This window comes from Rhinopithecus bieti, unplaced genomic scaffold (assembly GCF_001698545.2).
Source record: "Rhinopithecus bieti isolate Rb0 unplaced genomic scaffold, ASM169854v2 scaffold_31531, whole genome shotgun sequence".
NCBI classification, from domain to species: Eukaryota; Metazoa; Chordata; class Mammalia; order Primates; family Cercopithecidae; genus Rhinopithecus; species Rhinopithecus bieti.
The window spans coordinates 986,536-1,002,708 of record NW_016814088.1 but is presented as its reverse complement, the minus strand read 5'-3'; the positions used below and the strand labels follow the sequence as shown (position 1 = coordinate 1,002,708).

Genomic DNA, 16,173 nt, shown 5'->3' with positions numbered 1-16,173 from the left:
GTGCCTTAAACATGGAAGAAAGCAACATGAGAAGGTCCTAGGTCTGGACCCCCTTACCTCTCATAGCTCCCACCAGAGTGAGTGAGCTCAGATGCTTATGGAACGCTTGCCCCAAGACTCGAAACTGCACTCCCTTCAACTGGACCTGGCTGGGCTCTTCTGGGAAGGACTGAACGATCACTCTGGCTCCCATATCCCTGGATCCCAGCATCTTCTCGCTCATGGAATACAAACAGTGCTGCAGATTACCTGAAACACAAAATAAAGTCCAGAGAACCTAATGCATGTAGAACATGCTTCTAGACAAATCTCCCAGTTTGAAAGGTACTGTCAGCACCAAGGAAAAAACCATTATTGTTTATTTCATTTAATAATCTTATTTCCCCTTTTCTTTGATTCTCCTCTGTAGGTTATTAATTAAAAGATCCGATAAACAGGACATGATGTTGCCTTCATTCTATTTTTTCAAGAAACTCCCAAATCAATCACCTTAATTACTGTCACAAAGAGTCAGACTATAACCCACAAACCCAACCTAAATAGATGCTTATTTCAATCCAAAAGATCCTCTGGAGGAAATATGCAATAAAATGACCTTCTTGTGGTTGATAATTGTAGGAAAGACATGCTAGCACTGAATATAATAACAGCACTTTTTAATCTTAAGCTGTCCAATGAGGTTTCCCCAGTACTGTGCTGTTTTATGGTTTGGGGGCTTAGCAATAATGCTAACACAGAAATGTCAAAGGACTCCAGAGAAGCAACTGAGCAGCTCCTGCACCAACACCTACTTCCCCAGCTGTGCCACCAGTGAGGACGGCAGCAACCTGCACTTAATAAACACAACTACAAATGCTAGTGAGGACAGCAACCACCTGAACTAACACACACAGCTATGAATGCTAGGGAGGGCATCAAACCAGCTGGACCGAACACAGACAACTACTATTGCTACCAAAATGTTGTAACCTCAGGATCCAGGGCACTTTCTGCTGATACATGGCATTTGGTGGTACAAACTAATCTGGAGAATATATCATCTCTCCAATTGAATAATAAAGATTTTTCATGTTAATGATCCAAAGAAGCACCAATAATATAAAACACCATATCATACCACAGTAAATTTCAGAATCCAGTCATTTGCTAACACCCAGAGAAGAGGTGAATGAAGAGATATTTATATTTGTATGCCTTATCACAATTTGATTATTTGTGCCAGTGATCCATAAGATTTTCAAATGGACAGGCCTTGTGTTATTAAATTCAACTACCTTGTTCCACACTCCAGCCCCACACAGAAAAGGAATGGCTTATTTTGAGAATATTGTAGTTATGATTTGTGATGAAATCAAGGATATTTTCCATTCGGGTCTAACAGATTTATAGTGGCTTAAACCTAGAAGCATGGTCTCACTGGCAGCATGATCAAATGCAATATTTGGCAAAATATGATCTCACAATACCAAGGAAGTTTGAAAAGAATGTAGATCCCAATTCTGCAGAATAGATAAAGCTGGGCAGTTGATGGAAGTGAATCCACTGTTATCCAAACATTCTTTTTAGAATGACACATTTGTGAGTAGATGATTTGTAGGGAGGGAGGTGAGGTCAAACTCCCTCTCTACTTCTAACAACTCCCCACACCCAACCACATGACAACATTATACTCCCATGCACCTATATTTAGACACAACTCAAATCTTTAACTCCAGCCTCGACCTTTCTTCCAGGCTCCACACATTACCAGACATCTCTACACAGTTGCTGGCCTGGCATCTCAGTTACGACATATACAAAATTAAACTCACAATTGCCACTCTCCCACCCCAAAACCTACTCCCCTTCCCATCCCAGTAAATAGCCTCATCATCCATCCAGAGCTCATGCCTGGAAGTCATCCTTGACACCCACACCATCCTGGACCAAAGTTGACAAATGATGTCTTCACAACATGTGAAAGCCTCATAATCTACAGCCTGGGAAACCAAAACATAACCTACTAAACTAACCATCCCTGAAATAGATGCTTAATAGGCACATCAGTGTGATTCAGTGCCTGCTATTCTACTAGAAGATAAATTGACTTTTTCCACCACTTACCTAAAGTATGTGGTAGTTCACTCAGAAAACAAATCCCGAAAAGAGGATGGGGGAGCCCTACAAGTCTAATCAGTAAGAATGTGCTGCCTGAGTCCAGAACTCTGGCATATGGCTTTCCTAAAAATATTAGAAGTGGCCTGGAATTTTAACATCGAACCCAGAAATGAAATGTAATTCAACTCTTCAGATTGAGTTCTTTAATAGAAATATTTTCCCCAGAGCAGTAATCTTTCATTTCTTTTGTCTTTTGTCTATCTTTTTCACAAGTTTGTTGGGCAGTGGGGCAGGGAGGAGGATGAAATGACAATCAAGAACATTCTGAAAACTACAGAAAATTATTGGCATCCAAAGGTTAAGGGCCTATTCTATTTTGAAACAGGTCAACCATAGCAATGCCATCTATCATCAGACAGTAAGAATATTCTTTTTGCTCACTGGACTTTCCAACAAAATATTCTTCTACCTTCTGGAGCATTGGCCTCCTGGCATGAAAGAAGTAGCTTCTCCCTCTCATTAGTGAGATTTCCTTGTATGGTAATACTCCTGCTGAGCAGAGCCACAGTGGCCTTTAAAATACGGTGCTCTCCAGCCACCCAATTCTCTGTAAAGTTGTGAGAATATCTGGGGAAAAAAAGAGGATGATAGAACTGAGGACATCACTCCAAACCTTACTAAGAATAATAAGCCACTAGATTAACATAATTCTTCCTTTGGGGATCTATTCATGTTTCTTTAGAAACTCAAAACCAAATAGTGAACTATAGACACAAGTGCATGAAAATTAGAAACTATGCTGATCATTGTCCTAATCATTTGTGTAAGACAGAAGTTCTAGAGACTCACAAGACAAACTAACTTACAAAGTCTAAATCTTCAAAACATTTCATGCTTTTTAATTTTCTTGTCCAAATGTCTAGCACTATTTAATGCAGAAGAAATATATCATTGAAAGACCCCAATACAAATATTCAGACTCCAACAGTTAAAATCTCATCTTCATCCATGTCAACTTAGACAAGCTGACACTCAGTACCTCAAAGGTGACTTAAGATAGAGGTCTGTATCCTGCACAGTTTCCACAGTGACAATCTCTTCCATGGGTTTGGCACCTTCAACACCTGTTCCACTGATTATGATAACTTCATCCCCAGGGTGCCAGTCCACAGCATCTTCTAAAGCCAATACTGTGTCTCGGGCATGGGCAGTTGCTCGAAGACGGGTGACAATTACTTCTGGTAGTGAACCTAAAGCAGCCCGAGGAAAAGTTGTCTAGATAATTTAATCATTAATCAAAACATGATTAATTTAATCTTTAATAAATGTGATGTTATTTAGCCAAAGAACCCCATAAAATAAGATCTGGAAAGCAAGCTTCAGGATAGATAAGCACCAATTTTTTTATATTAGTTTTGTTTTATTTTGTTTGACATTAGTTTTCTTTTATCTATAAAAGAAGTCAATAAAAGTAATCCAGAATAGAGAATAGCAATGTGTAAAAAGCACAAGAATTGTGGTCAGATTACACTTATATTTGACCCACCGTCTTGTCATATTCTAACCCTATTCTTTCGGGTAATAAACTTGATGAGTGGGCTTAAGTTTCCTCAGTTAAAAACAGAAGTAGCAGGGTCTTCCATCATAGGGTTTCAGAAAGATTCAATGAAATAGTATCTATGAAACTATCTAGCTTGGATCTTACCACATAATAGACCCTAAGTGTATGTTAATCCTTTCTCTTCCTTTTCTGTGTCACACTGTGTTTGAGGATGAAATTTTACCACTTCTTTTTTATTCCAAGTAAAAATAAGTGGTTACTAGACTTTCTGACGTAGACCTCCATAACTAATTTCCAATATGAAGACTTCACAAATAACAAAAATAGAGTGGAAAACAAAAATTATCTCTTAAGAGTTGTCATAAGTCTTGGTGTATTAAATGATCCCTTCAAAGTATAAAAACTAGACCTATCTAATATAAGACTGCTGAATGCAGTTGAAGAAGGGGAACTTGTGGTTCTAGATAATTTCGTTTGTATTACACTCCAATTTACCCACCTGACCATCCCCATACCAGCACGCTAATCTCTAATTATCAAAAATTCAAGAAGATCATCTGTCTCACAGTTTATTCTGGTCTTTTCCAGCAAGGGTCAAGGCACAGATTTTTTTCAAGGCATTATCTGAATACTTCAGAAAACACATGGCTTACTCCCTACTGCTTCTTCTTTCTGTAGTACATTTCCTTCCTCTTTTGCAATAGATGATAATTTACCTTTAGCCCGCAGCAAGTTACTGTCCTCCCTTGTTGTACTAAAGTAAAGTAATAATACTTGAATCTCTAACTACAGAGGTGGCCGACAATAAATCATTTTCAAATTATTTTAAACTTTCCTCTTTATTTATTTGTCTCTCTGTGCATAAGCGCTTGTACCAATAATGTTGTTCTAGGCTTAGAAAGGTCTCTGGGTTAATGTTGTAATTTCTGAAGTTTACTTGGGCAATAATTTTGTCTTAAAAAATGTACAGAGTTCAAAATTTCTAATTATAGAGCAGGTGAAAATTAAGACATAAATCATCCCAAAAGAAAATAATTTTAATTTTATTTCTTGTTTGTATATCTTAACCTTTGGAAACAATAAAATGAAATAAGATGTATTTATATGTATATGTATATATACGTGAATTTTTATAACCCGTTCTTGAATGTCTTCATAGAAAAATCTCTACCAAGCATAGAAAAACGTTTATCCAAGACAAAACGCTGTCAGACTCTGTGATCAATGTTCACAATTCTCAGTTAATATGCAACAAACACCTACTATGTGACCATCAACATGCAAGCTACACATGGCAGAACTGACAGTAGAGACCACAAAGGTCTATCTAAACTAATTACTCCTATAAATAAAGGTCAACTGAATGGATGAAAAAAATTCACAGATAATCTTTGAAGTACATTTTTTAACTATTAAGAAAAGTTACATCTTTTAAATATTGACAGAGCCTCTAGAAAGCAGTAAAACTATCTTATAACTTATTCACTCTCATTGCAAAAATAACATCTCTATGTGTGTGGTTAAAACATCAAGCCTGGGTGTTTAATGAGTGCTGGTCTCATATTTCTAGCTACATAGTAGATATTGACATTTAGATGAGTACTATCATCTTAAAACTATTGTAATAATTATCTGAGCTAGACCCTCTTACAAACAGCTTTTATTCCCTTAAGTATTCCTCCTTACGTTCTTTTAAAAAAAAAAAAAAAAAATTGTGCTAAGTTATTTTAATTACATCCCTTCTTTATCCATTAACCTGCAGTATTTTCCTGCAATACTCAGTAACAAAGTCAGAAACTTCCTGCTCGACTTTAAAGACTCTCCATAATGTGACCCCACTTTATGGTCTCTGATTTCTTAATAAATTCTGTTCCAAGAAGCCCAATCTCTTTACCTATTCTCATTTAGCAGGATCATCCTGCCTCTAATCTTTTGTCAATTTTGTCCTTTCCACTCGTGTCCTTGCTTCTTTCTCTTCATCTATCCTTTTAAAACACGACTCAAGCCCGATCTTTTCAATGAATTTCAGAACACACTTCATCTTCACTTCCTCCTACAGACCTTGTAGTGACCAGTGAGATCATTCCTTCAGCAAAATCTGGATGTACATCTGGGATTTAGGCATTCCCAAGCATGTCTGGGTAGCTTGTGAGCCATTTATTTGAGCTGCTTTGTGTGGAGGAGGAAGTTTGCACAAAGAAACAGATGGGAGAAAAGAAGATGACAGAGAAGATACGGTGTCAATCTCAGATACAGGCCCTCTCTCTTGACCACAAGGACCTATGACTGAACCTGAGGGAAGAATTTGGAGGAACTCTCCAGAGGGCTTTGTCACCTGATGCTGCCCCACCTGAGATTCTCTCACCAATTCACTCTGCTGCATTCTTTAGAGCGTAATCCTGAGAGAAGCCTCCAAGAATTGCTGAGAAGACAAACCCTGTATCATAGTCTGTCATATCACCATGGCTGTCTCCTTTCTCACACTTAACACAACTGTGATTTGGCCTCTATTTCTATACTTAGAATTTGTCTCCCCCACTAAACACAACAGCAAAAACTATACCTATGTTTGTTCACTGTGACAACATCAATGCCTTTCACAGTGTCTAGCATATAATAAGTGTTCCATAAATACATCCTGAATGCATAAAATCACAAATGAGATGGAGAAACCAGCACCCCAGTGTCTTGGTGTCCGGTTGATCAGGTGGGACTCTGAGCGGCATGCAGAGACAGTTGCCACATTTCATCATGGGGCACAGCACACTCCCACACCTAGGAGTTTTCAATGAAAGTCTGAACCCTCAAACCCATGTGTTCAGTACTCTCATGGCAGGTACCAGCAGTAGATACAGGGATGAGGCAGCCCCTACTACCTTCCTGAATGGAGAACAATGACCAAGAAGCCAAAGTAGGAGGAAAAGAACATGAAAGATGTCTCATGGTGACTAAGGCAGACAGATGAGCTCACAGAAAACACATTGTGAGAACACCTAGAAGCAAGCAGAAATGCTAAAAAGGGGAGAAGGTTTTGTGTGAGTTGGGGGCCGCAGACAGTAAAATTTTTATCACTATTGAAATATCCACAGGCTGAGCAGGCTCAGGGAAGCCTGGGGAGACTTCAGTTATATAACCAATAGTCAGTCCCACGTCTCTCAGCACTAAATCATCCTAAAATTACTACAGTGCATGTGTCGTCTCTCTCCACCTTACAGGTGGCACCATGACTGCTGTGCCCCTGCCTCATGTCTCCTTTATGTTTGGCACAATTCCTAACACAGCACTGAACACACAATTAACATTCAATTCATAGTGGTTCAAATGAGTTGTTTTAAGTATTGCCTTCCAGGCAATCACTCGTAAACTCCCATCAGACATATGCCCTAGTGAGTATATAATAGTCAACATGTAAACAGCAGAAAAAATTACAAAAATTTATTGAAAACTTAGAATAACCCTAACCTATGCAAACTAGTTTCATTGTCAAGTAAGAAATCTTTGGTTTTTTATTTTTGTTATTTATTTTAACAGATTGTACAGATAGGAAACTATGATTCTTCAAGGACAAGATTATATCGTAATAGATATCAGCACAAAGTTCTGAAACTAGTTCTTCTGAATCTAAGACCAGAGAACTAGACAAGTAAATGGAATTTGTAGCCTCTAGAAATAGCTGTAAATTAACTGTACCCAATTAGCTTGGATGTTCAAAAAATTATTCTCATTACTTCATAAATGTTATTTAAATGTCATACAAGGTGGACCAACTGACTTCTCTGATGAAGAAGGCATTGCACACATTTTACATCTGAGTCATTTCTGTTCATAGAACTATTGAAACCCACGTTGGGTAGCTCCCTTCCTTTCTGTACCACAAATCAAAAAACACATAAAACTACAGTATAAAAAGCTCAATAATTTATGAATATGCTTAAATGAAAAAGGACTATGCTTTTAACTTGTAATTTAATACTATGTTTAATCACTTTGGGCTTTCGATGTTGACCTGTCAACCAACGAACTACTCATTTACTCCCACTAATGACTTCTACTCATAATTATATTTCCTACAAATTATTGTTCAAGCATTTCAATGTCATTCATCCATAATTACACAGTCTCAGAGAACCATTCTTACTAAATGGGCATGGAGAAAAAGAAAATAATCTTTGTGGGTTAACACACTTTAAAATCACTAATTGTCCTCTGTTTGTTTATTTTGTAGGACTTAAATCTTTATTCTAAGAATAACTGCCAAGGCCTTTCAAAACCATTTAGGGTGGGAGAGGGAGAGAGGGAGAGAGAAAGAAAGAAAGAAAAAAGAGAGAGAGAGGAAGGAGAAAGAAAAGGATAATTTATTAAAATAATGTTTGCATCAGAATAGAAATAAAGGAACTCACAAAAAAACCAGAAATATTGTCCTCAAATATATACAAATTATTTCCCCCTTATTTCTGGATGCAACATCACCATTATCCACAGCAAAACATTGAAAGCTGTATTGTGTGTGGATGAACATTTGTCAAGCACTAGGAAGACAAACACAAAGAACACAATCCCTTTCCTCCAGGCCCCATGACCAGTATAAGAAATAGACAGACAAAAATCAGAAGTGCACTGTGCAAGGTGCAGAGTGACATTCAGTGGTGTACAGACATGGAGCACTGCACTCACACCAAGGGAGTGGTCCTTTCCAGGAATGCTTCCCAGAAAAGGTGATAACTGAGCTGGGTCTTGAAGGACAAGCCAAAGTGGGCCTGATGACAAAATGGGAAGAGTACCCTAGGCAACGACAATGATGTGTACAATGGTGGGGGACATTCAAATAATCACTATATATGTGGCGTGGCCAGAGTATAGGTGTACAGAAGGTATAGGCACCTAGTGAATGTCCCTTCACTCTGAAGAGGTGAGCAGCATTCACCCAAAAATGCCTCACAGGCCCTCCCATAGCACTTAGAGTTTATCCTAAAAATTATTTGGAAACCACCAAATGAATATTTGGGATGAAATCTAAGAAATCATGTTGTTGTGAAACAGTTTTAAGCCCATAGTACACATATCAAACTAAGAGAAGAAAATCCTTAGTGAGAAAATGGACTTACTGTACATTGGTGAGAATGAGTCAAATCCTAAGACAAACAAGAGCCAGCCAGTAGGCAAACAGAGAGCCTGATGTGTTACTCTAGGAACTAAATAGGTGTCAGACCTCTGGATCACATGAAGAGGACTGGGCAAAATAATGCAAGACTTTGTTGACCTGTTTTAAAGACCTCAAGTTGTATTTGAAATAGTTATATAAACAAATATATATATATATATANTTTTATGGCTGCATAGTATTCCACGGTATATGTGTGCCACATTTTCTTTATCCAGTCTATCATTGATGGGCATTTGGGTTGGTTTCAAGTCTTTGCTACTGTGAACAGTGCTGCAATAAACATACGTGTGTATGTGTCTTTACGGTGGAATGATTTATAATCCTTTGGGTATATACTCAGTAATGGGATTGCTGGGTCAAATGGTATTTCTAGTTCCTGATCCTTGAGGAATCACCACACTGTGTTCCACAATGGTTGAACTAATTTACACTCCCACCAACAGTGTAAAAGCGTTACTATTTCTCCACATCCTCTCCAGCATCTGTTGTTTCCTGACTTTTTAATGATCACCATTCTTACTGGTGTGAGATGGTATATTGACCAGTGATGATGAGCTTTCATTCATATGTTTGTTGATCACATAAATATCTTCTTTTGAGAAGTGTCTATTCATATCCTTTGCCCACTTTTTGATGGGGTTGTTTTTCCTTGTAAATTTGTTTAAGTTCTTTGTAGATTCTGGAAATTAGCCCTGTGTCAGATGGATAGATTGCAAAAATTTTCTACCATTTTGTAGATTGCCTGTTCACTCTGATGATAGTTTCTTTTGCTATGCAGAAGCTCTTTAATTTAATTAGATCCCATTTGTCAATTTTGGCTTTTGTGCCTGTTGCTTTTGGTATTTTAGTCATGAAGTCTTTGCCCATGCCTATGTCCTGAAAGGTATTGCCTATGTTTTCTTCTAGGGTTTTTATGGTTTTAGGTCTTACATGTAAGACTTTAATCCATCTTGAGTTTTGGATATAATGCGGAATAGTGAAACTGGAACCCTTCTTTACAAATTTATATTTTTAAAGGTCACCCTGCTTGTTGCATGAGGAATAAATTTCAGGAAAGTGAGTGAAAGTAGAAAGTCTATGTAGAAGGCTATTGCAGTAATGTAGAAGGTTATCACAGTAGTACTGGCAAAAGTTTTGGAGGTTTGAATCAGAGTTAGACAATGAATTTGGAGAGAAGGATGCAAATCTGAGCTATCTTTTGGAATATCAAAAGGACTGAGTGATTGGATCTAGAGGTAAGGAAGATGTCAATAATGCCTCACATCCACAGCTGAAGCAAGTTGGTAAATAAACAGGGACACTTGGGAAATAAAGAATGCATTCAATAAGTATTTATTGAGCACCTACTACGTGCTATAGGTTATGCCCTGCTTTAGGTATGTTAATACATTAGTGAGCAGAACAGTCAAAAACCCCTGGCCTCATGTAGTTCATGTTCTAGTAGTATTCATTTCAGACATCTTAAGCTTTTGATGGCCATTTTACAAAGGTTACATTTTAGGTATCAAAGAGAATATCCAAGTGACAAGTTGGGTCTGGAGCTTAGAAGAGAGGTCTGAGGCCAGATACATGACAAATATATATTAATAGAGGTTAACAGATAGAAACTACTGGGATTACTTGAGAGAAAGCACAAATTTATAAATGAAAAACACATGAGACCAACCTCATGGGAATACTGTCATTTGAAGGTTGAGTAAATAAGGAGAAACCTAAGAGAAGTAAAAGGAAGAAAACCAAAAGAGGAAGACACACACTACTGAGGTCTGAATATGTCCCCGAAAATTCTTATGTTGAAACTCAATCATCATAAGGGTGATAGCATTAATTGGTGGGAACCTTAGAAGGTGATTAAGTCATAAGGTCATCCCTCATGAGTGGGATTAGCACCCTTATAAAAGGGATGTGAGCCTTTTGCCTCTTCCATCCTTCCACCATGTAAGTACATGGCCAGAAACCCTGCACCTTGATTTTGGACTTCTCAGCCTCCAGAACTGTCAAAAATAAATATCTGTTGTTTATAAATTACCCAGTCTCAGGTACTTTTTTATAGTAGCACAAACAGACCAAGATGTATGCTTACCCATAAAGAGACAAAATAATGCAATAAAGAGAAAGTCTTGTTCCTGGATGCAACTGGGGGCTCATTTCTCTCCATTCCCTGTCTCTTTTCTGCTGTTGTTAAGGTCTGGATGCCCACTCAGTATCTATTGTGCCCAAACCATGTTTCCCACAGTTCATTTCATCCCTCTGCCAGTAGAAGGTAGGATGCATAGTAGCAGAATATGAGCTTTGAAGGGAGAAAGATGGGAAAATCCTGCCCTTCCATTGTTCCTCATTTCCCCCTTCCTCCCATCAGCATCTGACCTGGATTCTCTGGGGATGTTCTCTAACAACAGCAGGAGGTTAGAAGTAACCAAAGGAGTTAGAGAAAGTCCATCAGTTGCTGATTCCTTCACCTCGCATCTGTACTGGCTCCTCCTGTATATACTGTGGCAGACGCCCACCTCTGGGCAACAGAAGCTACCCTTAGGGAAGAAGGACTGAGAGTGCCCTATTACTAGTACTCAATTTAAAAAAAAAGAATTGAGACAGTAAAGCCTAAATGGAGAAAGAAATCCCCCTGATATCCCAGGTTAGAAATACACTTACTTTCTGACATGATTTATCTTAAACTCAGTAGCCAAACGCTGTATTCCCACTGGCATCAGACAGCAAGGAGATTTAGTGGAAATAGACTTTTGAGGATTTACCTGGATACGTAACTATGAGGTTTAAGAAAAATGTATTCCAAGTTCCAAACAACCAACTTACAAGGGTACTTTTTGAACCTAAACCATTTATGAATTGGGAGCAATCCAGTTCACTATACTTCAGAAAGCAAGACTGTGACATTAGCATTAATATAAGGATATTTGGCAGTCCAAAGAGATGGAATGGGGCATTCTTCACAGACCACTTCCCTCTTTCCTTGAGAACCACATGCTGTGATCTCTCGGATGAAGGCAAAATCTAGTGGGGGAGCCTGTGTGAGCTCAGCTATGTACCTGCACTGTGAGCCTTCTGTATCATCACTGGTCCATCTACAGTGGTACTGACTAAGCAGGACACATGTGGTTAGGAAGGAGAAGGTGGGCCAGGATGATCCTCTGAATGTGCAGATCAACTAGCTGTATCCACAGCTGAGCAGCGAACATGCCTACACTGTGATGAAAAGGATTCGGGCACAAAGTCTTTTCCCAATGCTGAGCATGAGTCTCTTCCCATTCTTTTCGCACAAGGGTTTAGATCAAGGCTAACTAAGGACTGAGATTTGAAAGGTGCAATGAACCATACTTTGATTAATGGCCTTTTATATAGGTATTTTTAAAAAAAGCTGACTTTTGTTTCTACTCAATTGGAGCTTTACTGCTGCTACTTTGATTCAAAATAAGTGACTGAGAAGAATCAAAGGATAAAGCTTAAAAGGCCCAGGAAACAGTACACTGTAATATAAGTGGAAACATCTGGGACCCTGTTTCTAGCTCCTGTAAGGATGTCAGGCCACTTCAACAAACATCCCCTTAGAGATGCAAAATTCACTTGGTCAGAGCCAAAGGCTTCTATAAAATGTCTTTAATACCTCCTTCTGTTCATTGCCCCCCAGAGAGATACAAATCCAGATGGATTTTTGATCAGATAATCATTTTGATAATCATCACTATTATTTACGATTTGGAGTGGAGGTGACAGCGAGGAGAGAAAGGGCCAATTTTTAGTAACATAATTGCTTTTAAGAAAAGCAACAAGGCCGGGCGCAGTGGCTCACGCCTGTAATCCCAGCACTTTGGGAGGCCGAGGTGGGCGGATCACAAGGTCAGGAGATTGAGACCATCCTGGCTAACACAGGTGAAACCCCGTCTCTACTAAAATTACAAAAAAAAATTAGTCAGGCGTGGTTGTGGGCGCCTGTAGTCCCAGCTATTCAGGGAGGCTGAGGCAGGAGAATGGCGTGAACCCCGGAGGTGGAGCTTGCAGTGAGCCGAGATTGCACCACTGCACTCCAGCCTGGACGACAGAGCGAGACTCCGTCTCAAAAAAAAAAAAGAAAAGAAAAGCAACAAAAGTATAATGCTTAAAATAAAACCATAGAGAAGAGGAAAAAAAAGAAAAGACAAAACTACTCTGGATCTTAATACAACAGATTAATATGTATTTTTTCTATCATTACTTTTCTATGTTCATAGATTAATAAAATTTCATATTTAAGCAAAAAATATTATAATTAAGTACATACCATTTTTGTGAATTCTCTTTACTTAATAGAGTGGGAACATCTTTCAGCTCTATTACGTATTACTTGTCACCATGATGGTATCACAGTATTTCATTTAAATATGTGTATTTTATTTTCTAATCCCTTATTTCTTCATATTTAATTTGTTCCAATATTTTGCTCTGATAGGCAATGCAGATGTGAGTATTCCTAAACATGAATTTTTTACTATTTTAATTGATAAATAAAATTATATATATTTATGGTGTACAATATGATGTTGTTATATATGTATACAATATGAAAAAATTAAGTCAAGCTAGTTAACATATCTGTGACTTCACATACTTATCAATGTCTTGTGGTATGAACATTTAAGATTACTCTCTTAGCAATTTTCAAGTATACAATACATTAATATTAACTATAATCACTATGCTGTACAATAGATCTTCAGAACTTACTTAATCTTTGCTAACTAAAACTTTGTACCCATTCCCCAATCCCCTTCCTCGCAGCCACTGTCAACTACCATTCTTCCTCTGCTTCTATGAGCTCAGCTTTGCAGACATTGGACACGTAAGTGAGATCATGTGGATTTTTCTTTCCATGCCTGAATTTTTTTCATTTTGCATATGTCCTTCAGGTTCACCCATGTTGTCACAAATGACAGAATTTCTTTCTTTTTTAAGGCTCAATTGTATTCCATTGTATGCCATGTTTTCTTTAGTCATTCATCTATTGAAGGACACTTAGGTGAATTCCATGTCTTAGCTATTGTGAATAACGCTGCAATTAACATGGGGGTACAACGATCTCTTCAACATACTAATTTCCCTTCTTCTCCTACATATATTCAGAAATGGGATTGCTGGATCACATAGTAGTTCTACTTTTAATTTTTTGAGGAACTTCTATACTGCTTTCCATAATGGCTGCACTAATTTACATTCTCACCAAAAGTGTACAAGACCTTAATCCCTCTTCTTTTTTTTGTTTTTTTGTTTTTTGTTTTTTTGTTTTGTTTTGTTTTGTTTTGTTTTGTTTTTGAGATGGAGTCTCGCTCTGTCGCCCAGGCTGGAGTGCAGTGGCGCCATCTGGGCTCACTGCAAGCTCCGCCTCCCGGCTTCACGCCATTCTCCTGCCTCAACCTCTGGAGTAGCTGGGACTACAGGCACCTGCCACCACGCCTGGCTAACATTTTTGGTATTTTTAGTACAGAGGGCATTTCACCGTGTTAGCCAGGATGGTCTCGATCTCCTGACCTCGTGATCCGCCCACCTCGGCCTCCAAAGTGCTGGGATTACAGGCGTGAGCCACCGCTCCCAGCCCTTATTCCCTTTTCTTCACATCGTCACCAACACTTATCTTTTATCTTTTCGGTAACAGTCATTTTAACTGGTGTGAGATGATAGCTCATTGTGGTTGTAACTTGCATTTCCCTGATGATTAGTGATGTTGGGCACTTTTCTTATTCCCATTGGCCATTTGTATATTGTCTTGTAAGAAATGTCTACTCAGGTCCTTTGCTCAGTTTTTAAATAAGGTTGTTTGTTTTCTTACTACTGAATTGTTTGAGTTCTTGGGCATAATTTTGGTGCATATTTATGATCATCTCCTTAAGATAAAATCCTAAAAGTGGCATTGCTATATCAAGAAACATACCAACTTCTATTGCTCCCGTAACTAATTACCACAAAATACAATCTTTTAAAACAATACAAATTTATTATCTTAACATTCCAAAGGGCAGAATTCTGAAATTAGTTTCACTGGGATAAAGTCAAGGTGTTGACATGGATGCTTGCTCCTAGCGGCTCTGAGAGGAAAAACTATTTCCTTGCTTTTTTCAGCATCTAATAGCTGCCTGTAGTCCTTGCTTTACGACTACTTCCTCCAACTTCAAAGCATATCACTTTTATCTCTGCTACCATCATCACATCACCTTCTTTTCTGACCGACTCTTCCCATATCTCTCTTATAAGGACCAATGTGATTATGTGGGGTCCACGTGGATGATCCACGATAAACTCTTCATTTTAAGGTCTTTAACTTAATCACATCCACAAAATCCCTTTGGCCAATTTTTTTTTATTATACTTTAAGTTCTAGGGTACATGTGCACAATGTGCAGTTTTGTTACATATGTATACATGTTCCATGTTGGTGTGCTGCACCCATTAACTCGTCATTTATGTTGGGTATTTCTCCTAATGCTATCCCTCCTCCCCTCCCCCAACCCCACGACAACCCCAGGTGTGTGATATTCCCCTTCCTATGTCCAAGTGTTCTCATTGTTCAATTCCCACCTATGAGTGAGAACATGCGGTGTTTGGCTTTCTGTCCTTTCTGTCCTTGCGATAGAGAATTATGGTTTCCAGCTTCATCCGTGTCCCTACAAAGCACACGAACTCATCCTTTTTTACGGCTGCATAGTATTCCATGGTGTATATGTGCCACATTTTCTTAATCCAGTCTATCATTGATGGACATTTGGGTTGATTCCAAGTCTTCGCTATTGTGAATAGTGCCACAATAAACACATGTGTGCATGTGTCTTTATAGCAGCATGATTTAAAATCCTTTGGGTATATACCCAGTAATGGGATGGCTGGGTCAAATGGTATTTCTAGTTCTAGATTCCTGAGGAATCACCACACTGTCTTCCACAATGGTTGAACTAGTTTACAGTCCCACCAACAGTGTCAAAGTGTTCCTATTTCTCCACATCCTCTCCAGCACCTGTTGTTTCCTGACTTTTTAATGATTGTCATTCTAACTGGTGTGAGATGCTATCTCATTGTGGTTTTGATTTTCATTTGTCTGACAGCCAGTGATGATGAGCATTTTTCCTGTGTCTGTTGGCTGCATAAATGTCTTCTTTTGAGAAGTGTCTGTTCATATCCTTCACTGACTTTTTGATGGGGTTATTTGATTTTTTTCTTGTAAATAGGTTTAAGTTCTTTGTAGATTCTGGATATTAGCCCTTTGTCAGAGGGGTAGATTACAAAAATTTTCTCCCATTCTGTAGGTTGCCTGTTCACTCTGATGGTAGTTTCTTTTGCTGTGCAGAAGCTCTTTAGTTTAATTAGATCC

The 16,173-nt window shown here is 38.4% G+C and overlaps 1 protein-coding gene across 1 annotated transcript in view; it reads right to left on the bottom strand.

Moving 5' to 3' along the window:
* Positions 1-16,173, bottom strand: part of PKHD1 (PKHD1 ciliary IPT domain containing fibrocystin/polyductin) — a 484,394-nt gene that overhangs the window by 291,887 nt on the left and 176,334 nt on the right. The window contains 3 exon segments of the mRNA XM_017849608.1: positions 58-249; positions 2,567-2,724; positions 3,137-3,347. Coding sequence (XP_017705097.1) covers positions 58-249; positions 2,567-2,724; positions 3,137-3,347 — 561 coding nt within the window.